This window comes from Monodelphis domestica, chromosome 1 (genome assembly GCF_027887165.1).
Source record: "Monodelphis domestica isolate mMonDom1 chromosome 1, mMonDom1.pri, whole genome shotgun sequence".
Classification (NCBI taxonomy): Eukaryota; Metazoa; Chordata; class Mammalia; order Didelphimorphia; family Didelphidae; genus Monodelphis; species Monodelphis domestica.
In genome coordinates this window covers 339,007,796-339,034,406 of record NC_077227.1, presented here as the reverse complement: position 1 = coordinate 339,034,406, position 26,611 = coordinate 339,007,796, and the positions used below count along the sequence as shown (strand labels likewise).

Below are 26,611 nucleotides of genomic sequence, written 5' to 3'. Positions count from 1 at the left end.
ACTTTGCATCTTTTACTAGTGGGAGGATATATGTGCGTACGCGTGCGTGCGCGTGGGCGCAGACGTCCGCACATCCCGGTTCGCTGTCCTTGTCCACTATGTATTTACTGTACGTAGGTCAGTCTAGATGTCTTTTTTCCCTGAGAGGAAGGGAGCCAGTCATAGCACAATGTCATCCTGTTTGGTGACGTAGATGTGCTCCCGCTCGTAAAGCAAATGAAGGGAGCTTGACTTCTGGGCCGGCTTTAGCCCAGTGGTTCCTTCGACTTCTACGTGTTTGACTCCACGCCTGTACCGATCGCCTCGCGGGCGGTTCGCGTCCTGAGCCGATCCGAGACCCACGGGCGCTTTCTGGCCCTTTTGGTCTCTATTTTTAAAAATGGGAAAACGAAATTAGCATTTGAGATTTATGGTCTGTTGGTTTGGGTTTTTTACATTACCCATGTTTCTGAATGCAGCTTAAACAGAGTCACCCCCTCTGACAAAGAGTGAGAAAAGAAAATGGAAAGAATAAAAACCAATCCTGAACTCGGGCTTCTTAACGGTCGAAGCTTTACTGAATTTAAAAAGCAAGCCATCATTTCCCTAGCACAAAACAAAGCAAAGGCGTCTCTGGAAAGCCTCCAACACTGTCCTTCTTGGAAAATGTCCTAGCAGCAAATTCCCTCCTCCTGCCCATTCCTCCATTAGGTAGTTGGCGAAATGGGAAGAGATCAGGAGACAATGTAGAGAGGGCTGCCTACTGACATTCGGAAGTCATCCACTCAGAGAGGACCATTAGATCCCTGGGAACTGAAAAAATGACCAAGAGAGAATGCAGGAAGAAAAAAGTGTTCATGTCACTCCCTCCACCCTCAATAAACTTCGAGGACTCCTCATTACCCCTAAGACCAAATATAAACTCCATTGGTTGGCATTTAAAATTTTTCACCATCTGGCTCTATCCTACTTTTCCAGTCTTGTCCAATATAATTCCTCACCAGGCACTCTATGATACAGCATGTAGGGATATCGCCTCTCTCTCTCTCTCTCTCTCTCTCTCTCTCACTCACTGATTCCAAGACAGAAGGTAAGGGTTGAAAAAATTGTATTTTAACTTTAAATTCTTCAAATCTTATCTTCAAAATAAAAAAAAAAAACTTAAAACAAAAATTTAAAAACTTAAGAAAGCCCCCACATTTTCACTAGATACTAAATAGAAATGTTGATTTTTTTTTAAACTTCATCATGACACCATCTTCAGGACAAATTATATCCTATATTCCTAACCCTATTTATTAAAGATAAACGGAATCACCAGTATTACCCAGACTACCATCTCCCCTCAAATACTGAAGGACATAGTTCAGGACCCTGAACCCAAGAGCCTTGAGAATATCAAAGGTTCCTGATCCAATGGCTCAGTTTCCAGCCTAGTTCCTGCAGGTATCCCTGAGGGGAGCAATCCCTGTGAGGATGGGACCCACCTTCTTTCACACTCTCAACAGCATCTGCTGTTCAATCTCCACCACACTCTTTGGCATCATGAAATGGTTGGGCATCAGAAATGAATATGATTTTATCAGTAGAAATGACATTAAGGAAGATGTGTTATCATTTGCCCTTCCTCTAAGGACCCTGGGACTTCTCCATATCTGACTTGCAACTGGAAGCTATATGTATTGTCTTCCTCATTAGAATGTGAACTACTTGAGAGCAGGACTATGTTGCTTTTGTGTTTTATCCTCATTTCCTTCTCCAGCTCATTTAACAGATGAGAAAACTGAGGCAAACAGGATTAAGTGACTTGCCCAGAGATCAAGTTTGACCTCAGGTCTTCCTGACTCTAGGTTCCCTGTTTTGGGTCACCTTGCTCCTTTCTCTTAACACATTTTGTGAAATTCACATTTTTGTTTTTTATCTGGGGACAAGTTTATTCATATGTTACCTACCTTCTCCCACCCCCATCCTTTCTATCTTCACTTTATTTGTTGTCATTGTATATATTGTTTTCTACCATAAATGGAGGCCCATGGGATATTTAAAGTCGGACTTTTTCAATGTTTTGGTTAGTTTTGCTGAACAGTTTTTTTCTCCCTTTTAATTTTAAATGACAAATGATGGCTCTCTGGGAAGAAGAGAGGGAAAAAATGCCCTGAGAACCGTAAAAACAAAAAATTGGAAGAGAGAAGCTAAGGTCTGAGCTTATAGTCTTGTTAGTGTAGAGAACTTCCTGGTGAGGAAACTCTCTTGATCAATATGTCAGCACCTTCTTAGTCTTAGAAAATTACTAATTGCCAATTATTACTAAGAGATTAAATGACTTGCCCAAGGTCACAGAATCACAAAACCAAAGGGTAGCAATAAAAAACATTCGAAATAATTTTAGTGAAAAAAAAAATGGATGGAGAAACCTATAAATCGACATAAAGGGAAGTAAGCAGAAACAGGAAAAAAATATATGCTATGATAAAAAGGTAAACCCCAAGTCACAAAGCAGAAAAAGAAATCAGTGTAACTATAGTGACCAAGCTAGATCCTGATGAATATGAGACTGGGGGGCAGCTGGGTATCTCAGTGGATTGAGAGTCAGGTCTTGGGCTGAAATCTGGCCTCAGACACTTCCTGCCCAGGGTGTGACCCTGGGCAAGTCACTTAACCCCCATTGCCTAGCCCTCACCCCTCTTCTGCCTTGGAACCAATACACAGGATTGATTCTAAGACAGTAGGAAAGTGTTAACAACATCAGAGAAGAACTTCTGAGAATGCACCTCCATCTCCTCTGGCCAGCTTGTGGGTTTGGGGATTATGAACGGAGAACCCTGTATGTATGGCCATGTTGATGGGCTTGCTGATTATTTGCTGCCAGACTTTCACGCAGGCTCCTTCCTTTCCCATTCTTTGTCACAAAGGGAGGGAGGATGGCAATATTGATGGGGCAAGGGAGGAAGCCTCTAATGGGAAATAAAGGTGACATAGAACCAAAAGAGAAATCAAAACTAATTTTAAAAAGAAAAGATCCTCCAAACCCAGGGCGTGTTTCCAGCCCGGTCTACCGTGGACAAAGCACTGGGCTAGGGAGTGGGGATGCTGAGGCGACAAGAGGTGTGGATTTCCCGGTAGCTCCCCTCGGAATAACACGCCACGGCGGAATCGCGGCGATGTTGGTGAAGTGTGAGCGAGCGAGTTGTGGCCCAAGCGTGTTGCGTGTGGGAGCTCGGGTGCGTGTGAGGTGCCACCAGAGAGATTGTGGAGGTTGGTGGTTGGACGTGCAGTGAAGGAGGCAGGCTTGCGGGCCAGTGAGTCATCCTAAGGGGTGTGGACGAGAGAAACTTAGAGACCTGCCCTGTGGCATGACGTGAAGCTAAAACGATTCTTTATTAAGCGGTAGGATGCAGAGTGCTGCCGGGCCGGCTTTTAGCCCAGCGGTTCCTTCGGCATTTCAGAACATTTCCTGCTCTGACTAACGTTAAGGCGTTCGAGCCCCGCGGGCGCTTCCTGGCCTTTTGTCAAGCATAAATTCACGCATTTTATGTCAGGCAATATGGCAACTTCTCTTCAAGTTACTTGGAAAGCAGAATAGCTTTTTTATACTGATCAAAGGCTTCTTTCCTTCCTGATTTTGTGCTTTTGAAGTGGGACACTTCATTTTCTGCCCGATTACCTGCCTGCTCCCCTCCTTCTCATGGAAACATTTTTCCTTTATAATCTTTTTTTTTGGCAAGCATCTATTTTAGTGACTCCTTATTCCGGTAACTAGACTTTTATTTAACTGAACACTTAGTTCCTTTGTGCCAGTATGTTGTGGAACTAATCTGCTCTACTCATCGTTTCTTTCTTTTTTAAACCTTTACCTTCTGTCTTAGTAACAGTTCTAAAACAGAAGATTCGACAAAGGCTAGGCCACGGGGGTTAGGTGACTTGCCCAGAATCACACAGCTAGAAATGTCTGAGGCCCGGTTTGCATCATATTCCTACATTTTAACAAGTACTAAATCACCTTAATAATTACTGTTTCGTAGGATAGTTTGAAGTATGATTCTTCTAGGCCCCCTTTTCTCACTTTTCTTTTTTTCAGAGTTACTTTCTTCAAGAAAACTTTTCTTCTTCCACATGCATTTTATTATTTCTAGTTCTATTAATTAATTCACTGGTAGACTGGTACACACCTGAATAAGTTAATTGAGGTAGCATTCTCATTTTTTTACATTAGCTTGACTTGCCCACTGACAATGAACATTTCTTCAATTATTGTTAGATCTGTATTTCTACAGTGTTTTGTAGTTGGATTCATATAGTTCCTGAATGTCTCATGCTAAATATCTAATATATTCTGTAGTTATCTTTATTGATATCTCCAGCTTTTTTATATCACCAAAATTTCTCTCAGTATCCCTCTCCAAAGGAATCATTATATGTAAAAATAGTATTTTTAAAGAAAAAAAAAAGAAAAATTGGGAAAACACAATTATTATAAAATAAGAACGAAAATGTGTACAATATGCCTCCCTTGTGGACTTCCCACCTCTACAAAAGACTGAAGTGATGGAAATGTCTATCTCTTCTTTGGAGCTAGGCTTGCTCTCTATAATTCTACACTACCTTTACTTTTGTTTAAACTCGTATCTTCCATCTTAAATCATTACTTGATACATGTATAACCCAGTGGAATTGCTTGACAGCTCCTGGAGGGGATTGGAAAGAAGGGAGGGAAAAATCATGAATCATGTAACCGTGGGAAATTATTCTAAATAAATAAGTTTAATGGAATCAATACCAAGTGAGTGGCCAAGGGCTAGGCAATTGGGCTTAAGTGTCTTGCCCAGGGCCACATAGCCAGCAAGTGTCTGAGGTCACATCTGAACCCAGGACCTCCCATCTCCAGGCATGGCTCTATCTATTGAGCCACCTACCACAAATGTGGTTGTTCTTTCCTTCAAATTGTTGTAGCCATTGGGTACACTGTTTTCTTAGCACTAGTTTCTTCCTTCTGTACCAGATCCTGTAAATCTTTCCATGGATTTTTGTATTCTTCACATTCATTCTGCAGTTATTTGTAATTGAGTATTTCCTGCTGAGCTTGTTGGAAATATACAGGGATGCTGATGATTTATGTGAATTTATTTTATATCCTGCAAGCAGCTGGGTGCCAATAGATATTGTGATAGTTCTTGAAACACAAGTGCAGGCTTCCCCCCAAAGTCTAAGGCTTTTTTTTTTTTTGTCTCTAGTAGAAAGCAAGTCAAGGGTTCCTTGGATGCCCAGGCTCCCAGGCAGTCCACAAGTGAGAGTGTGATAGAAAGACTCTGAACAGAGTTGTTGATGATTTTGCATCAGCTTCCACAATAAGACCTGGTAGGTGTCATCCCAGAGTATTGGGTTTGAGCATGGTCTGAAAATACAGACTTGCCAATGTGAAGGTAGCTTAGGCTGAGGGAGTCATCCCAGAAGGAAATCATAATAATAACAACAATAATAATGCTAATGTATTTTAATTTAAAATCCAAGAATTTTGATTTTTTTGTTTAAGATTGTATTGTTATGAAGTTCCAAGATTTTGATTTGTTCGAGAAAAGATCTTCAAGAAAGACGCTTGAAACTCCTAAATCCAGAGAATGAATTGTTGCAGAAAGATGCCAGAAAATCCACACTACATCAAGAAGATCAAGAATGAACTTTGCATATGATTGATGGAACTGAACTTTGATTGAACATTTATTGTAAATGTACATATTTATGCCAAAAGGGTCTGCCCCTAATTTGGCTTTCTGCCAATGCGCCCAGCAAAACATTGGTTTTGCTTTCTTTTCTTTTCTATTTCCTTCCTCACTACTCTATTTTTCTCTTAGAAAATTGAATATTGTGTATATCTATAGTTAGAAGTGCATTTAGAACTATAAGATGATTATGTTAAATGATCAATGGGGAGACTAGTCTCCCAATGATCATCAGGGGGGATTGTGAATCTTGAAATTTCTCAGACTTGTGAATGTTAAAAAATTCCCCATTGGGGAATTCTCCATTGGGACAACTCCCTATTAGGGACCATTCCCCATCTAAAATGTGAGAACTCTACTTAGACCAGAAATGGGAGGACCTCTACTCCACCTACTCTACTTAGGACTGCTTTAGGGGAGAAAACTCCTTGCTGAACAATGAGAAATGCTTATACCCATACTTAAGCCATGCCTATTTTTAGAATTAATACAATAGGATGCCAAGTACCTATAAAGGTCAGGCAACTTGTGAATTTACAAGGAGCAAAGAGGTGAAAACTTATTCAGAAGTTTTTTCTGGTTCAAATTGACTAAAAGGATTAGTCGACTCAGCTGTGTTTTTTCTGATTCAAACTTACTAAAGGGATTAGTCGACTTGGCTGTGAATTCAGAATGGGCTGTCCTTTGGAAAACGTCTACTGTGATTGGTAGATGGAAGAACTTAGGGGAGGTGACATAGGAGAAAACCCCCGATATAAGAAAAAGGGATCCCTTGAGAGAAAAGAGCTCTTGAGAGACAGACTCTAAGGAGGGTCTCTTGAGAAAGAATCTCTTTTGAGGACAATGTCTTGGAGAGAGCTCTTGAGGTCAATCTCTTGAAGATGATCTCTTGAGAAGAAGTCCCTTGGGCCTGACTCTGGCTGGAACTCCCTCTGGGGAAACTCTGTCCCCTTGAATCCTCGCTTGAACAGATCTTATGGTGAATGATAACTGACTGACTGATCTTTTCTTTTAGGACTTGGGCCTGGGTTGGCCAGGGCTACCCTGGGCCGGTCTATCCTTTTCTCATTATTTCCTTTTTCTCTCTTTCTTTGATTCCTCATTGTATTATTAATTAAATTCCCTATAAAACCCAGTTGACTTGGGTATTTGAATAATTGGGAATATTTCCCTGGCGACCACCTTATATTTTGATTTAAAACAAAACACTGTAGTGAAAACATATTTTCTGCGGTCACAAATTTACTCACCCACTCTTATATCCATCACAATTTATATCTTCCACTATTTTACTCACTACAGTTTACAACCTCAACTATTTTAACTCTTACAGTTTAAGACATCTAACCATTTTAAATGCCACACTAAGCATTCATATGTAGTCAGGCACTGTGCTAAGCACATTACAAATATTATCTCATTTGATTCTCAAATCAACCCTGGGAGGTAGAAGCCGTTATTATCTCCATTTTACAGTTAGGGAAACTGAGGTCAAGGGCCTTGCCCAAGGTCACCCAGCTAGTTAATGTCTCAGGCTGGATTTGAACTCGAGTCTTCCTCCCTTCCAGGGCCCAGTGCTCTACCCACTGTGCCATCTATAAATAAAATAAAATGGGAGGAAGCACTTTATGTGAGGGGACATACTATGTGGCCTGATGTCTTCCAGGCTCGATATTCAAGGAATGCAATGCCTATTAGCTGATGCACTCCATATTAGAAAGCTTTAAGGGGAAAACCAGGGGGCTCAGTGCTGAAAGTCAGGCCTAAAGATGAAGGAGTTCCTGTGTTCAAACTTGGCCTCACATACTTCCTAGTTATATGACCCTTTGGCAAGTCACTGAACCCCAATTGCCTAAACCTTAACTCTCTTCTGCCTTGGAACTGATACTCGGTATATCTTAAGACAGAAAATAGTTCAATTTAAAATTTAAAATTTTCCCCCATTGTTACATGATTCATGTTTTCTTCCTGCCCTCTTCCAAGGTTGAGATGCAATTTCACTGGGTCATACATTCATTATCACTCAAATCTTATTTCCACATTATTCATTTTTGTAATAATCTTTTAAAATCAAAACCCCAAATCATATACACAAATAAATAAGTGATAAATCATGTTTTCTTCTGTATTTCTACTCTCCCAGTTCTTTCTCTATCCAGGTGGATAGCATTCTTTCTGATAAGTCCCTCATGATTGTTCTGGATCATTGCATTGCTTTTAGTAGCAAAGTCAATTACATCTGACTGTCCCACAATGTTTTAATTATTGTGTATAATGTTCTGCTTCTGCTTATTTCCCTCTGCCCTAAGAATGTAAGGGTTTTGAAAAGAAAATTTTAAGCAATCATGGGACTCAAACATTCAGAAGCTAGCAACGGAAGACTATTGATAGTTGCAGTCAGTGAGCTAAAACTGGCCTACTTAAACCTTATATTGAGGAGCCAAAGGAGTTCTAAGAACTTATCATGGGACAAGGCAGGACTAACTGGGTCTTCTTCCCATCAGGCTACAAATAATATCCAGCTATGAACAGGTGGCCTACTTTCTGCCTTTCCCACCTCTCCACAGCCTTAAGTATTTGATGTTAAAGGCAAATCACTGAAGTTAGTCTTGGAGCTTTCTTAGTCTCTCAAATATGCAGTTTTCACTGCAATGAATCTGCTATAAACCAAGACTCTAGATGCCATTCACAACTTGGTGCCTTTCCAAGAACATAATTAGTTTCTTATTCAGAAAAGACTAAAGATCTATAGAAATATCTGACGATGTAAAGGAAAGCTCTATTCCCAGATCAAAAACAGTTCAGACTTTTATATCCAATCATTCCCCATATTTGATGTAAACAAATGCCTCTAATTCCAAATTATCCAAATTACTTATACCTTTAATATATTATCAAGTAATCTCTGAAAAGCTACTCATGATAAGCCACAGCAGCTGTTTTGGGAAAAAGATCAGAACAATAGTTGTACAAATATATCAGTGAAGAGGAGAAACCACATCCTTTTAGTTGTTACAATTCATGGAGACATAATTCATACATGCACAATTGGAGACATCTCAAGAGGTCATCTGTTGAAACCTCTTCACTTAAAAGATAAAGACCTGAATGAAGAGAAGAGATAAGAGTGTGAACTCAATATTCAAAACCATGAGGAAGCTAAGCATTAGCTTATTCCTGGCACAAGGGAGAAAAGCTGGGAGGGAATTAGCTGTCCATTCCACACCCCCTTTTGAGCTTAGACTCAACCAAGACAGCCACTGTTCTTTCCTTTCTGTCTCCGTTTAACACCTAAAGCAAGACATGGTTAGTTCAAACCTTAGTCTTAAATCTGGCCTCAGACATGAGGAAGTATCTTGATATATGATCAAGTTACTTAATTCCCATTTGCCTGGCCCTTGCCCTTCTGTTTTAGGATTATTATGAGGATAGAATGTAAGGGTTAAAAAAAAAAGAAAGAAAGAGAAAGAAACTGAGGGTTTGAATTCTGACCTCAGAAAGAACTCCCTCACATTTCAGGATTTCTTCAGTTTAAACATTTTCAGACTGCTCAGAGAACACAATTCAACTTACTTCTTGTTTGTAGTCGGTGACAGGACAGACTGTAATGTCTCTCTGACATAGTCTTACTCTAGAAGACACTATACCCAGCTGTTAAAAGTGGATGTTCTGCTTTCTCTCAAACACCAATGATTTTAAAGCAAGAGGAATCAGGAGCCTATGTACCATTGATTCTCCCCCATCTCCAAACAAGGAGCATTGGGAGGAAGCTGCTAAGAAGAGGTAGAAGGATGTGCAGTCAATCCTGGCTCAAAAGTGAAACTGGAGAGCCTCCATAATGGACTAGATTTATACCAGTGGGAACAAGTAGCAGATGAAGAATAGATATGATCAGGATTCAGACATTCTCCTCTGGATTTCAGTTACAATATCTTCCCGTTTAATGTCTACCTGAAACATGAAAGTAGTCATGTGAATTATGTAAAAATAAACTTGGCAGCTCAGTTGCTTGCTAGCTCTTTTACTTATATGTCAGCAACTACATATGAATTCATCACAAAGGTGTTTACATGTATATTCTTAAGTATTTTTCTGGAAGATATATCTATCAAAATTAAACTAAGCTCATAGAAGGTAAGATTATGTAGTATGTTTATTCTGTTTAACTAGCTTTTGAAATCTAACCACATAGATGTTATGTCATCTTTCTGACCAATCTAATTTCTGAGCCCCTTGTCCCAGGTTACAGTGGCGGTGATCTATCTTCTCTAAGATTTCATCTACCCTACAATTTGCTATTTCCAAAGGATTTTCTAAGTATAGTTCTCTTAGACAGTTTGTTATACCCTTCCCCTGCTATCACTGTCTTACCTCTTTCCTACTAGCCACAGAACGAAGCTTAATGACACCATCCTTTAGCTCTTGCTCTCCAATGATGGCCACTAATGGGATGCCTGTCTCCTCACAGTAATGTAGCTGAGTCAGGAAACTGGGATTCTTCTTATACAGCATCTCAGCCTTAAAGCAACAGATAAATGCTGGGATTTTGGTTTATCTACCTATCCCCTATCTCACTACCTGCTTTCCCCACAAAAAGATGGAGCCCAAGATCTGGCCCTCCTCCCCCTAGAAAGCTGCTTCAATGCTGAGCAGAAAGACTCCAAGGAGTGTTTCCCCAGACTACAGGATGTTGGCACCTGTTCTATCATACCCTGATCCCAGCATCCCAGAGCTCTGCAATCAGTTTCATTCGTTCCCTAAGAAAATTCTTTTGTGCTGTAGCCACAAGGACCTGTGTCTCTGTTGTTTGTATTTTCTTAGTGGCCTAGAGAAGAGATGGACAAATACTAGATATAATTCCTCTTCAACAAATCAGGATAAGAAAGCCCCTACTTTCAGAAAGAGGATTCAATTACACTGTTAAAAAGTATAGGGCTTATCCACTTACTCTAATCAGAGGTCCTACCTCCATCCTTTGTTCCACAATGGAGAAGATCCTTTCAACCCCAATGCTGAGCCCCACACATGGCACCTTGCGACCCTTGGGGTCAAACATGCCAACAAGTCCATCATAGCGCCCTCCAGCAGCCACACTGCCCACACCAAGTGCTTCCTCCCCCTGTTGGGTTGGGCTCTGAAGAAGCACTGCTTCATAGATCACCCCTGTATAATAGTCCAGGCCTCGAGCCAGGCTCAAGTCAAAGGAAATCTGTGGGGACATGGAGATATGGTTAGTCCCTGAGGAGAGAAAAGTTCTGGGATCCTCAACAATATGCCCTAATCTACCCTTCCCCTACTCACCTTCTCTGCAATACCAAACAGGGTCAGATACTCAAACAGAAGTTTCAAGTCCTTTAATCCCTCTAGGGCCTGCTTGTTCTGTGAGAGTTTGGGATCCTGTAGTAGCTGCTCTACTAGGGACACTCCACCTGGGAAAGTCAAAACACAAAAGATATGTTTGATTATCTTTAGATAAATAGGGAAAAGAGGATTTTGGGGACTTCATATGTGCAGGCCAAAACCACATTACAAATAAAAGCAATAAAAATGGCTGGCATTCAAAATGTTTTATATATCTTATTTAACCTTTTTTTTAAACATTATTTTATTTGGTCATTTCCAAACATTATTCATTGGAGACAAATATCATTTTCTTTTCCTCCCCCTTTCCCACCACCTCTCCCATAGCCGAGCGCAATTCCACTGGGTATCACATGTGTTCTTGATTCAAGATTTCCATGTTGTTGGTATGTGCATTAGAGTGTTCATTTAGAGTCTCTCTTCAGACATGTCCCCTCAATCCCTGTAGTCAAGCAGTTGCTTTTCCTTGGTATTTTTACTTCCACAGTTTGTCCTCGGCTTGTGGAGAGTGTTTTTTCTCCTAGATCCCTGCAGATTGTTTAGGGACATTGCATTGACGCTAATGGAGAATTCCATTATGTTCAATTGTACCACAGTGTATCAGTTTCTGTGTACAATGTTTTCCTGGTTCTGCTCCTTTCACTCTGCATCACTTCCTGGAGATTGTTCCAGTTCCCATGGAATTCCTCCACTTTATTATTCCTTTGAGCATCACCAACATATACCACAATTTGTTCAGCCATTCTCCAATTGAAGGGCACCCCCTCATTTTCCAATTTTTGGCCACCACAAAGAGTGCAGCTATGAATATTCTTGTACAAGTTTTTTTCCTTATTATCTCTTTGGGGTACAAACCCAGCAGTGCTATGTCTAGATCAAAGAGCAGACAGTCTTTTATCGCCCTTTGGACATAGTTCCAAATTGCCCTCCAGAATGGTGGGGTCAATTCACAAACCCACCAGCAATTAATTAATAATATCCCTACTTTGCCACATCCCCTCCAACGTTCATTACTTTCCTTTGCTGTCATGTTAGCCAATCTGCTAGGTGTGAGGTGATATCTCAGAGTTGTTTTGATTTGCATCTCTCTGATTATAAGAGATTTAGAACACTTTCTCATGTGTTTATTAATAGTTTTGATTTCTTTATCTGAAAACTGCCTATTCATGTCCCTTGCCCATTTATCAACTGGAGAATGCCTTGATTATTTTTGCACAATTGATTTAGCTCTTTGTAAATTTGAGTAATTAAACCTCTGTCAAAGGTTTTTATGAAGATTGTTTCCCAATTTGTTGCTTCCCTTCTGATTTTAGTTACATTGCTTTTGTTTGTACAAAAGCCTTTTAATTTGATGTAGTCAAAATTATTTATTTTACATTTTGTGACTCTTTCTAAGTCTTGCTTGGTTTTAGAGTCTTTCCCTTCCCAAAGGTCTGACATGTATACTATTCTGTGTTTGCCTAATTTACTAGTAATTTCCTTCTTTATGTTCAAGTCATTCACCCATTTTGAATTTATCTTGGTGTAGGGTGTGAGGTATTGATCCAAACCTAATCTCTCCCACACTATCTTCCAATTTTCCCAGCAGTTTTTATCGAATAGTGGATTTTTGTCCCAAAAGCTGGGATCTTTGGGTTTATCATATACTGTCTTGCTGAGGTCACTTGCCCCAAGTCTATTCCACTGATCCTCCTTTCTGTCTCTTAGCCAGTACCAAATTGTTTTGATGACCTCTGCTTTGTAATATAGTTTGAGATCTGGGAATATCTTATTTAATCTTAACAAGGTTAAGTAGCACATAAGTTATCTCTACTGCATAGATGAGTAAAGAGAGGTTCAGACAGATTAAGTCACAAAGCCAATAAATCTCAAAGGCAAGATTCTGATTGAATCTTTTCTGATTTCAGGTTCAGTGCTCTTTTTATTCTATCTTTCAAAAAAAATCCACACCATATTGTTTGAGAGAAGTCGCACTACCACTGTTATTACACTGAGTTTACTTTCTTCCATCTAAAGAAATAAAAATAGGAAAAGGCTGACAAGTTCCAAACCAGCTTTGTCCCAAAGGACCTGTCTCTGTCTATAAAAGTAGGCTCGATATTAGAGATGTAACAAATATAGCTCCTGCCCATTCCCTAATATATTTGTATTCAATTCTTTGGGAGAGAACTTCCATAAAATGGCCACAGAGTAGACGCAAAGGACTTCTCCTCGCCATTTACTGATATAAAGCACCTCAAAAGGACAAAAACCAAAATTAGACAAGTAAAGGGACTCATCTGTAGGGCACAGCCTTGAAGGTAGGCAGGGTTTGGACATTTCTGTGCTATAAGGGAATAAAATTACTTCTACCAAAGGCTGAGCTGATCACCTTCCCCCACTCCACCTATGGTGCCAGTCAGAGTGAGCAAGGGACAATCACTAGGTTTCAGGGTCGAGGGGGGCTGGCTGAATGAGGATACCACAGACTTACCCCAGAGAGCAGAGGGACTTGGGACCCCAGGAGGCTAAGAAGCACAGAGATTGGGCAGAGGGGCTGCGCACAGCAGACCCGGGGAAGATGGTAAAATAGCCTCAGTATTTCCATACACAGAGAGCCTGCCCTCCTCACTCAAGACTTCTGACTGGAAAGGGAAGAAAGAACTAGCACAGAAATGGCCAGCAACACCCAGGAATTACAATGAGAGAGAGTGAGAGAGAGAGAGAGAAAGAGAGAGAGACAGAGAGAGAGAGAGAAAGAGAAAGAGAGAGAGAGAGAGAGAGAGAGAGAGAGAGAGAGAGAGAGAGAGAGAGAGAGAGAGAATTTTAAAATTTAAAATTTTTTTTAATTTTAAATTTTAAAATTTCCATTTAAAAAAAATGGAAATTGGTCACAAAAGCTCTTGAGGATCAATTTGAGATGATGAGCCAAGTGAGAAAGACAGAAGAAACTTGGCAAGAGAAGTGGCAAATAGTTTAAAAAAGAAAATAACAGTTTAAAAGACAGAATCTCCCTCTTGGAAAAAGAAGCCCAGAAATCAAATGAAATGATAAGCAAATTGAAGACTAGAACTGACATGCTAGAAGCTATGAAAAGCAGGATAGACCTAACCGAAAAGGAAAATTAAAAGATCATTGCTGAAAACCAGTCTTTAAAAACTAGATTTGAGCAAGTAGAAGCTAATAATCTCACAAGACAGCAAGAATTAAAAAAGCAAAGTCAAAAGAATGTCAAATTAGCAGAAAACATGAAATATCTCATTGAGAAGATGGTTGTCTTGGAAAAGAGATCTAGGAGAGACAATTTCAGAATCATAGGCCTACCTGAAAACCTGGGAATAAACAGAAATATTGACAACATACTATAAGAAATTATCCAAGAAAACTGCCCTGATATTCTTGAACAAGAGGGCAAAAAAACATTGAAAGAGTCCACAGATCACCCTCTATATTAAATCCTCAAAAGACAACCCAAGGAATGTGATTGCCAAATGCAAGAGCTTCAAAGCTAAGGAGAAAATATTGCAAGCCAGAAAGAAACAATTCAGATATCAAGGAGTACCAATCAGGATTACACAGGATCTGGCAGCCTCCACACTAAAGTACTGCAAGGTTTGGAATATGATATTCAGAAAGGCAAGAGAATTAGGCCTACAAGCAAGGATCACCTACCCATCAAAACTGACTATATACTTCCAGGGAAAAGTATGGGCATTTACCAAAATAGAAGGTTATCAAGTATTTGTAAAGAAAAGACCAGAACTAAATGGAAAATTTGATGTCCAAATACAAAACTCAAGAGAAACATGAAAAGGTAAAAAAGAAAAGAGTAGGAAAAAAATTTGTTTCTTTTAAAGGCTTCAGTAAAGTCAAATTGTTTATACTCCTATATGGAAAAATGTATCTGGAACTCTCAAAAACTGTATTAACTATCATAGTAGTTAGAGGAATTATTCATAGGTAGTGGTTGGGGTACTAAGTGGTTTAAGATTATATTTTAAAAAAAAAAGAAAGTGGAGGAATAGAAGATGGCACCAAGAAAAACTTGAAGGAATAAGAAAAATAGGATAAATTAAAGAGGCACATGAGAGGGGGAGGGGAAGAATACTATTATAAGGAGAGGAAGAGAGTAATACTTAAAAGAGAGTAATAGGTAATACTTAAACCTTACTCTCAATGGAATCAACTCTGAGAGGGAAGAGCAACTAGATCCACTGGGGTATTGAACTCTATCTTACCCTACAGGGAAGTTGAGAAGGGAAAACTTAGGCAGGGAGTGGAGTGGGGAGTACCAAAAGGGAGGGAGAGAGGAGGGAGGGAATTCAATAGACCCTACAGAAAAATATAAAGGAAATAAGAAGGATGGGGATGGGAAGGGAAATAAAATAAGGGTAGGGAGTAGGAGGACTGATTAAAAGCAAAACACTGGTGTAGAAAGAAATAGTGAAAGAAAGAAGAGCAGGACTAGGAGAGGAAATCAAAATGATGAGGAATACACAGGTGGTAATCATAACTCTGAATGTGAAGGGGATAAACTCACCTATAAAATGGAATTGGATAGCAGAGTGGATCAGAAAGTAAAATCCTACCATATGTTGCCTACAAGAAACACACCTGAGGCAGGTAGACACACACAGGGTAAAGGTAAGAGGCTGGAGCAAAATCTATTGGACATCAACCGAGAAAAAGAAGGCAAGAGTCATAATCATATCTGACAAAGCCAAAGTAAAAATAGATCTGATTAAAAGAGATAGAGAAGGTAATTACATTCTGATAAAAGGCAGTATAGACAATGAGAAAATATCAGTACTCAACATATATGCACTAAATGATATAGCATCCAAATTTTTAAAGGAGAAATTATGAAGATGGGATTAACTCTCTCCTATTTATTCTTTAGATTTTAGCCACAAGGAATGTACACATCCCCTCTTAACCCTTAAGGGGGGGGCGGTCTATGACCCATGTGGGCTAATAAGTGACAAATCAAAACCAACTGACTACCCCCTGGGCAGTCCGAAGCAAAGTTAAAGCCTCCATTGTTTGCATAAAAGTGGACCAAAGGCACAGGAAGTGATGCAAAGAACTATCTTTAAATATGTTGATTAACTTCCTGTGAAACTGGCTTCCCCTCTCAATTTGGTCTTGGAGGAGGTTGGGCTTGAGATCTCAGACTGCTTCCCTTTGGACTGAAAAGTGGGTGAATGAAAAAGGCGAATTCCTTTTCCTTGGATTTTCTGGAGGGACCAGCCTATGAAGAGGCTCCTCATCTTGGAGGAGGCCCCGTGGCTAGAAGCCTCTTTGCTGGGGCCTCTGAAGGAGTTATATCACTCTCTCATTTTCCTTACTTTCACTCTCTCTCTATTTGTAAATAAACTACCATAAAAGTCATTCTGACTTGAGTAATTCATTTGAACTTAAGTAATTAATTCCTGGCGACGATACTCTTAAATATTCAGTCCAACCATAATTTTACCCCTTAAAAACTACTGGAGCTGAAGGAGGAAATAGATAGTAAAACTATACTAGTGGGAGACCTCTATCAGATCTAGAAAAATGAAACCAAAAAATAAATAAGAGGTAAGAGAGGTGAATGAAATCTTAGAAAAATGAGAGTTAATAGATATATGGAGAAAAATAAATAGGGACAGAAACGACTACACCTTTTCAGAAGCACATCATACATTCACAAATATTGACCATGTACTAGGGCATAAAAACATGGCAAATAAATGCAAAAAATCAGAAGGAATAAATGCAACCTTAGGAGATCATAATGTAGTAAGAATTATAATTAGTAAGGGTACATGGAGAGGCAAAACAAAAATCAATTGGAAATTAAATAATATGATTCTCCAAAACTGGTTGAAGAACAAATCATAGAAACAATAATTTCATTATTAAAAATCCCCCGATATAAACTAAATTAGAAATTCTAAAAATTAAAGGAGAAATTAATAAAATTGAAAGTGAAAGAACTATTGAATTAATAATCAAGACTAGAAGCTGGTACTTTGAAAAAACAAATAAAATAGATAAAGTACTGGTTAATCTAATTTTAAAAAAAGAAGAAAACCAAATTAACACTATCAAAGATGAAAAGGGTGACCTCACCTTCAATGAAGAGGAAATTAAGATAATTATTAAGAACTATGTTCCCCAATTTTATGGCAATAAATATGGATGATTATTACAAAAATATAAATTGCCTAGATTGACAGAAGAAATAGAATACTTAAATAATATCATATCAGAAAAAGAAATTGAACAAGCCATCAGAGAACTTTCTAAGAAAAAATCCCCAAGGCCTGATGGATTCACAAGAGAATTCTATCAAACCTTCAAAGAACAGCTAATCCAGATTCTATGCAAACTATATGACGTACTGATTCCAAAGCCAGGCAGATCAAAAACAGAAAAGGAAAACTATAGACCAATATCCTTAATGAATATAGATGCAAAAATATGAAATAAAATACTTGCTAAAAGGCTACAAGTTATCACAGGGATTATTCACTATAACCAGGTGGAATTTATATCAGGAATGAAAAGATGGTTTAATATTAGGAAAACTATCCACATAATTGACCATATCAACAACCAAACCAACAGAAACCACATGATTATCTCAGCAGATACAAAAAAAGCCTTTGACAAAATATAACACTCATTCCTATTGAAAAAATTAGAACGTATAGGAATAGAAGGGCCTTTCCTAAAACTAATAAATAGTGCATATATATAAACCATCAGCAAACTTCATCTGCAATGGGGATGATAATAATAATAATAATAATAATGGGGATCTTCTCAATAAGATCAGGATTGAAATAAGGATGCCCATTATCACCTCTATTATTTTACATTGTACTTGAAACACTAGCAGTAGCAATCAAAGAAGAAAAAGAAATTAAATGTTTTAAAATAGGCAGTGAAGAAACCAAGCTATCACTCTTTGCAGATGTATGATGGTCTACTTAAATAATCCTAAAGAATCAACTAAAAAGCTAGTGGAAATAATCAACAACTTTAGCAAAGTCGCAGGATACAAAATAAACCCACATAAGTCATCCACATTTCTATATATTTCCAACACATCTCAGCAAGAGTTAGAAAGAGAAATTCCATTTAAAATCACCCTAGACAATATAAAATATTTAGGAATCTATTTGCCAAGACAAATACAGGAACTATATGAACACAACTACAAAACACTTTCTACACAATTAAAACTAAATCTAAACAACTGGAAAAACATTAATTGCTCATGGGTAGGATGAGCTAACACAATAAAAATGACAATCCTACCCAAATTTATTTACTTATTCAGTATCTATCAAACTATCATAACAAAGTTCATTTGGAAGAACAAAAGATCAAGAATATCAAGGAAAGAAAAAAAATATCAAGGGAAATAATGAAAAAATGTGAAGGATGGGGGCCTAGTACCAGATCTCAAACTATATAATTGTGAATTTTAGATTTACTCCACCCTGTTAGTCTTTAGAATTTTAGCAACCAGGAATGTACATACCCTCATTTAAGGATTAACTCTGGGGGAGGATGGCCTATGATCTGCATGTGCTAACAAGTGACAAATCAGAAACAACTGACTAACCCCCTGGGCTGTCCTAAGCCAAGTTGAAGCCATTGGTACATATGAGACACAGGAAATGATATAAAGAAGTGTCTTTATATTTCTTGTCACTTCCTGTGAGAGGGTTTATGTGGCCTTGGTGGTGGTACTGGACTTGGAAGAACTCCAGCACGGTACCTCAGACTGCTTCTCTTAGGAAACCACATGGTGAGTGTTAATGCTGAATCCCCTTCCCTGGCTTTCTGATGACACCAGCCTCCAAGGAGGCCCCTCATATTGGAGAAAGCCTTGTGGAAGCCAAGCTAGATTTAATCTTCTAGGAAGGCCCCTTGGCTGAGGCCTCTGAACTCCCCCTGGCTCACGCCAGGCTGGAGAACTTCCCCTTCCTCTCTCTCTCCCTCATTCCTAATTTCTTCCTTCTATTGTAAATAAACCAACAAAAAATTCCATTCTGACTTGAGTATTTCATTGGGATTTAGAATTTAAATCCCTGGCAACCACTAAAAATATATTCAGTCTCAGCCCTAAAATTTACCCTTAACACTATAAAGCAGTGGTCATCAAAACAATATGGTACTGGCTAAAAGACAGAAGGGAAGATCAGTGGAATAGACTTGAGGTAAATGACCTCAACAAACTAGTGCTCAATAAACCCATAGATCCAGCTTTTAGGACAAGAACTCGGTATTTGACGAAAACTGCTGGGAAAAATGGAAAACAGTATGGGAGTGATTAGGTTTAGATCAACATCTCACACACTACACCAAGATAAATTCAGAATGGGTGAATGACTTAAATATAACGAAGGAAACCATAAGTAAATTAGGGGAAAATAGAATAGTTTACCTGTCAGATCTATAGGAAAGATTTTAAGGCCAAGCAAGAGACAGAGAATATTACAAAATGTAAAATAAATAATTTTGATTACATTAAATTAAAAAACTTCTGTACAAACAAAACCAATACAACCAAGAAGGGAAATAAGAAATTGGGAAAAAAATCTTTATAACGAAAACCTCTGACAACAGTCTAATTACTCATATTTATAAGGAGCTAAATCAATTGTACAAAAAAATCAAGCCATGCTCCAATTGAGGGATGGGCAAGGGACATGAATAGGCAATTTTCAGATAAAGAAATCAAAACTATCAATACGCACATGAAAAAGTATTCTAAATCTCTTATAATCAGAGATGCAAATCAAAGCAGCTGAGATGCCACCTCACACCTAGCAGATTGGCTAATATGACAGCAAAAGAAAGTAATGGGTGTTGGAGGGGATATGGCAAAATTGGGGCACTGATGCACTGCTGGTGGGGTTGTGAATTGATCCAGTCATTCTGGAGGGCAATTTGGAACTATGCCCAAAGGGTTTTAAAAAGATTACCTGTCCTTTGATCCAGCCATACCACTACTGGTTTTATAACCCAAAGAGATAATAAGGAAAAAGACTTGTACAAAAATATTTATAGCCATGCTCTTTGTGGTGGCAAAAAATTGGAAAATGAAGGGATGCCCCCCAACTGGGGAATGGCTGAACAAATTGTGGTATCTATTGGGGATGGAGTATTATTGTGCTAAAAGGAATAATGAACCGGACAAAGTCCACATGAATTTCCAGGAGTTGATGCAGAGTGAAAGGAGCAGAACCAGGAGAACATTATACACAGAGGCACAATCCTATATAATTGACTTCTCTACTAGCAGCAATGCAATGATTCAGGACAATTCTGAGGGACTTTATGAGAAAGAATGCTATCCACATCCACAGAAAGAACTATTTAATCACATGGTTCCATGGATATATGACTGGGGATGTAGATGTGCAGTAGTGCAAATACTAATAATATGGAAATAGGTCTCGATTAATGACACATGTAAAACCCAGTGGAATTGCTCTATGGGGCGGGGATGGGAGGGAAAGAACATGATTCATATAAGTATGGAAAAATACACTAAACTAATTAATTAAATAAACTTTAAAAAAAAATTAGGTGTGAAGATTGGATTTGGCTCTCCCCTGATTGTATCAATGAAGGTACTTAGCTCTTCCTTGATTGTGAAGATTAAATTGTAATCCCCTATCTATTTTTAAATTTAATCCCCAGAAGTGTAAACACTCCACTTAAAGTTTGAGTATAGAGATCTGTCTATTTTTACATTTTAATCCCCCAAAAGCATAAAGCACAGTACTTAAAAGTTGAGTATGGGGATCTATCCATTTTTTAACCACAAAAGGTGCAAACATCCATTTTACACATTGTGTGGGAGATCTGTGACCCACGTGTGAAAGAGTGGGCAGTCCTGGAGCAGAGCACAGCAGTGTTTGGTAGACATAAAAATTTAGGGGAAGTAATGCAAGAGAAAAGGTCTTTAAAAGTGGAGTTCAATTTGGAACTTAAACCACTTGGAGTGGAACCTCCTTTGAGAAACAGTTCAGCTAAGACTTCTGCTAGAAGCTACTGGGAGTTCTACTGGAGTTGAGGCTGACAATGAGGAAGCTGATAAAGAATCTGCTGATTGAACTGACATGCAGAGAGTGTAAAAGCTGACTCCCTTTCCCTTGGCCTTTATGGAGGCACCAGCTTCCAGAAAGGCCCATCATCTTGGGACTCCTTTCCCTTGGCAGGGACCTCTGAACTCCTGCCTGCCTTAAGAGGAGGCCAAAGCAGATATCTCTCTCTTTTTCTTCTCTTTCTCTCTTCCTTAATATCTTCCCTCTTTATTATAAAATAAACTACCATAATACCATCCATTATGATTTTAGTAATTCATTTGCAATTTAGTAATTAAATCTCTGGTGACCAATTAAAATATTATTCAGTCATACCATAAATCTAACATAGGAAACCTGCTTCTTACCACACTGCTGAATGTAATCCCCAATTTGATCTGCTACATCAGGGGTGAGTCCAATCTTTCCTGTCATCTCTTGTCTCACATCCTTCCAGGACATCTGCAGATAGAGAAATATTAGCGAATATCAAGACCCTACTTTCAATCATTAAGCATTTGTACATCTACATCATGCCTAAACTCTATAACAGATGAGTCAGGAAAGAATATTGGATAGAGTGAAAATCTGTATTTAAGAAAGAACTAAGTTGGAATTTTGTCTTCAACATTTATTAGCTATATGAACCAAGGCAACTCCCTTAAACTGTTTGTTTCCTAATTGGTAAAGTAGGGCCAATAATAATTTTAATGGATTCCTCATAGGATTGTTTTGGGGAAAGCACCATATAAACCTTAAAATTCCTATACTAATATGAACTATTATTAGGCACAGAGCTTAGACTCCTTTCCCTATTAAAGGATTGAAATAAGTTATTGGTTTAGACTTTCTCTATAACTCTTGCCCTGGCACAGCTTACATGACACACTGTTCCTCAAGTTACTGAAACAAAATGGCCTACAAGGAGGTAAACTATAAAAACTGAAATGAAGTAAAGTAAAAACATCTTCCTTTGTTACCTTGCCAAGCTTATCCACTGAAGCACAGATAAAACGAAATTTGTTATCAGGGACACCACAGACAGCAAACATACCATCCACAACTCTCCTGTCATTCACCTGTGAATTCCACATGCACCAAATATTCCATCAACAATTATTTCCAAAAGAGAGACCCATTCTCCTTTCCCAGTGATGCCCTGTAGTAAATGGGAAGTTTTACAATCAGACTATGTAGAGTCATCTGCTAAAGCCAAATAAGGTTGGGACCACTATGGAGGTAAGATGAGAACCTGAGTTTCAGGTTATACACACCCAACTTCTTTTTTGTCTCCACATTCACCTTAATTAGGAAGTCTCCCAATTGCAATGTGCTGAGAATTTCATGTATGATCTTTAAACACTCTGCATCAGGGATCATGGGATCAAATTGCCCTGCAATGTCAAAATCCTGTAGCAAAAGAAAACAATTTAAAATTTGAAAAATCTTCCAATTAAATCTGTGTTCCCAAGGGTGTTTCTGAGAGAGACCCCCTCCCAAATGCCCAAGGATACAATCACTCACGCATTGGCAAAACTCCCGATATCGACCTTGAATTATGGAAGGACTCTCCCTTCGCCAAACCTTCCCAACATGATAGCGTTTCATCTTCTTTATCTTATTCATGGCCAGATAACGAGCAAAAGGGACCTCACGAGAAATCATTAAGGAAGAAGCATTCTCCCTTCCAGAGCTGGCATCAAACTACAACTATATAAATCATTTACTAGGGAAACTCATATCTCTAACAATAGATTCCACATTTTGACAAACTGAAAATTCAGACAAGGAGGGGGTTAAAATAAGGACCTAAGTGGACCAAGACCCCTAAGATCCTTTCTTCCTATTCACCCCAATTCTTTCTTCTCCAACATTATTTGAGAGCCTGACATTTACCACTACTTTCAGTCCTTACTTTAGTATAGGAATGTCTCCTTAAGCCATCTAACATAAAACAGGAATTAGAGCTGCAGATCTGACCAAGATATTCTTAGTTCCCTTACTTGGAAAAGAGCAGACTAAAATAAAGTAAAACACTTCTAAGAAGGATACTGTGAGGTCATATCGAAGAGCTAGCAGCTCCCCACCCTGATCCTTCAGTTCATAGATGAGCCTGGATTCTTCTCCATACTTCTCTGTTAATATTTCCTGGACAAACATAATTCTATAGCTTAAAAAAAATCTCATTTGGGATACAAGAGGCTAAGAAGGGAAGAAGTTCAATACTGTTTCTCCCCCTTCCCCCTTTCCTTTCCTTTTTTGTCACCTTTAGTTCAAACACTGGAGTGTCTATTCCTTTAGCTCCATGGCACTTGAAACAATTGATGACAGCATTAAGGATTTTCTCTCGAATAGCCATCTGTTGAGGGCTAAGATCTCTGGTACCCTATAAGCCAAAAGCAACCGGAATAAAGAGAAACAGGGGAAGAGTTTAAAGGCAAGTTGTAGAGGAGTCAGGGAATAGAGAATCTTGGACAGGACTTACATTGATGGTTTACACTTAAAAAGTACCTTAAGGTTTGTAATACACTTTACATGTATGATTCTTACAACAGCCCTATGAGGAAAGTACTAGTATTCCTATTTTAAAAATTAAGAAACTGACAAATGAAATACCTAGACCAGAGTCAAAATGGTTAGTAAATATCTGATGTAGGATTTGAACCCAGCTCTTTCTGACTCCAGGAGCAATTCTATCCACTATATGATATAAACTCTAATTCACTGCAAGGTCCCACCTCAGGTAGGGACAGATTGCTTTTCCCAAGCACCCAGGCTATTGTAAAAGGAGACAAAAAGGGAAGAGAGGAAAGGATTACCTTGGGAGTCTTGATAACAAAACTGGATTTCTCTTTATTTAATTCCAGCTGAGTCTTCATTCTGGCCTCTGCAAACTGGAAGGCAATGATTGTAGCACATTAAGTTGCCACCATAGGACTCTAAATGTCTTGAATTTCCAGTCTTCCAGATACAAAGAGAAAAGCTCTGCAAGCTCTAAGCTTGTGTCCACATTGTGTCCAGAAAAGATTTGGAATGAAGGCTGACCTTTCCCCCATGCTGTCTAGTTGAATTAAGAGAGATTCTTCCTTCCATAAAATGTGATTTGTTCTGCCTGTGGTTTTTTCCATCTCTGGGAGTGTCAAAAACCAGTTGTACCTCTTAACAAGTCAAACTCAGCTAGTCAATCCTACTCAAGACTTTTTGGCAATTTATACCCAAAGAAACTAAGACCCAGAAACAAACAAGAACTTACAAAAAAAAAAAAAGAATAAGCCAGTGGCAAGACCAGGAACTAAAAAGGGTCTTTACTTTTAGCTTCAAAAATAGTAACAAAAATAAATCAGAAGAGTGACTCCTTTAGACCTAGGTTAGGTTCTGAAAGAAAGATGCTTTATTGAGAGGAGTTAATAATCTGGTGTTAACAAATAAAAGTCTAATAAATTATTCTTGTTGAATCTTTATTCTAAAGCAAGCTGTGTAACCCAAGGAAAGTCACAATCTGTTTGCCTTAGTTTCAGTTATTCAACAGTTATTCAATAATAAAACCTGCCTTTACCTCTCAGGGGTGCTATAGGGTTCAAATGAGATATTTTTTAAGTGCTTAAGCAGAGTGCCTGGCACATAGTAGGTGTGATGTAAATGTTATTCCTTTTCCTATCCCTTCTCCATGAAAGGACAAAAGATTTAAGTGCTATAAGGGTCCTTAGAAACCATCTAAATCAACCCCCTCATTTAAAAAATACAGTTAAGAAACCTGAGACCAAGAAAGTTTCTGCAGCTTGCCTAAGGTCACACAAAGTTAGATTTAAACAAATCCAACAGTTTTCACAGCATCACAATACTAGGCAGTAAGTTCTTCAGGGGAAGAGACTGTCATTTTCCAGGCCCAAGTGGGAAAAATTTTAATTGAATAAAAAAATTAGATAATTATGGTAGGTTATTTAATAAGACTTCTCAAAAACCTAAGGAAACAACTAGAGTTGTAACTCAAGATAAGCTCTGTATTGCTACTTAATAACTGGGTGACTGTGATTAAGTCGTTTAATTTCTCAGGGTAGCACATTTATTTAATATTTTAAAATTTGCAGTGTGTTTTCCTCACACCTCTGAGATAGGCAGTATGCAAGTAGGATTCCTGTTTTTAAAATGAGTAAACAGAAATTTAGCGGGATTAATATTTCTGAATCATAGGACTACAAAATCTCTAAAGAAGGACATTATTACCTGCTTTTGCCCTGGCCCATAAGGACCAGGGGCCCTTTCTATCTGACTTGCAATTAAAACCTTCTCTAAATGTGGTTTTCTCTACTAGAATGTAAATTTTTTGAGAACAGGGACTGAATAGCTTTTCTATTTGTATTCTAAGTGCTTAGCACAGTAGTTTGAGCTTGGTCCTCACTGAATATTTTTTCATTCATCCAATATTAGAAAGGGTCTCAGAGATCAATTTTCACAATCTACTCTACAATACAAGAAAAGTATCCCATCTAGCCTTTGCTTGAATACCTCATTCCGGTGAGGACTTCAGATTTTTGTGCATGATTCGACTGAGGTTCTTTGTATATGTTTGAACAAAATTTGTAAACATAAATAAATGAATCAACTAAAATCCTAGCATCATAGATTGTAAGGTTTCAGTAACAAACCCTAGAGGGCAAAGTCCTGTGGTCCATTTGCTCAGAATCCGAAGGTAACTCTGGTCTATCCTAACTAACCAATTTAGAGGTTAAGAAGGCAAAATTATGGAAATACTAGAACTAGAAGGAGCCCATTAGTTCAACCCTTCGTTTTCTTGAAGAAGAAACTAAAGCTTTTTAAATAAATCAAGCATTTGTTTAAAAGCCTACGTCTATCGTAAAACTTGGATTCCTTGCTCTGAACGAGGTCAAAGTGATAGAACCAGGTCGAGAATCCAATTCGAAAACTCAATCCAACAACGAACCTACTAGGTACTAAAAAGACCATAAAGCTTTGGCCCTCAGGAGGTTTACACCCTAAAGTGGAGAGATAAGAATTGAAAAAGAAGGTGACAGAAGTTCTAAGCAGTATCCAGGAAAAAGCTATGAAATGTGAGGAGTCGGAACATACCTCCCGCGCGCTGGACTGCACCAGGCCTCCTTGCACGCAGTGGAAAAATAGCCCCCCGGTGTTGGGGGAGCGGGAAGAACGCAGGAGATGGAGGGCCAGTACGGTCCAGGCCTCCCGCGACCAGGGTCCCAGGCGTTGCATGGTTAGGGATGGAAGGCTTCTTTTCCCAGGGCTTTAGGGTCTGTGCGATTCTGCAGAAGGCAGGATACCAGGGCGATGGACGTGGGGAGGAAGGAGCTGGGCAGATCCCAGTCTGGATTCAGGGAATGAGACAGGGCTGGTCATTAGGGAGAGTGGTGCAGAGAGGGCCAAAGGAAAGTGGAGAGAGGGTCTCCTGAATTACCGCCAGCAAGGGGCGGCACCTGGCAAGTGGCTGGTAAATAGAGGAAACACCCC

At 38.8% G+C, this 26,611-nt stretch overlaps 1 protein-coding gene across 15 annotated transcripts; it reads right to left on the bottom strand.

Moving 5' to 3' along the window:
* Positions 1-8,558: 8,558 nt before the first annotated feature.
* HARS2 (histidyl-tRNA synthetase 2, mitochondrial) lies at positions 8,559-26,356 on the bottom strand. Of its 15 annotated transcripts, none has more exons than XR_001629829.2 (14): positions 26,216-26,356; positions 23,947-24,021; positions 23,394-23,513; positions 23,180-23,275; positions 22,652-22,777; positions 22,430-22,537; positions 22,108-22,206; positions 21,496-21,589; positions 10,998-11,125; positions 10,645-10,905; positions 10,408-10,521; positions 10,068-10,214; positions 9,270-9,647; positions 8,559-8,800 (listed from the first exon to the last, which is right to left on the bottom strand). XR_001629829.2 is itself a non-coding variant. In XM_016433489.2 (13 exons), the coding sequence occupies exons 1-13, from the start codon at positions 26,354-26,356 to the stop codon at positions 9,588-9,590; spliced, it is 1,569 nt and encodes a 522-aa protein (XP_016288975.1). In that variant the 3' UTR covers positions 8,559-9,587. The 15 variants fall into 15 exon arrangements, 11 of the variants coding, with proteins under 11 accessions (XP_016288975.1, XP_016288983.1, XP_001377080.1 ...); XR_008915123.1 differs by having other exon boundaries at positions 10,663-10,905; XR_008915124.1 differs by having other exon boundaries at positions 9,270-9,643; positions 10,663-10,905.
* Between the last annotated feature and the right edge of the window lie 255 nt (positions 26,357-26,611).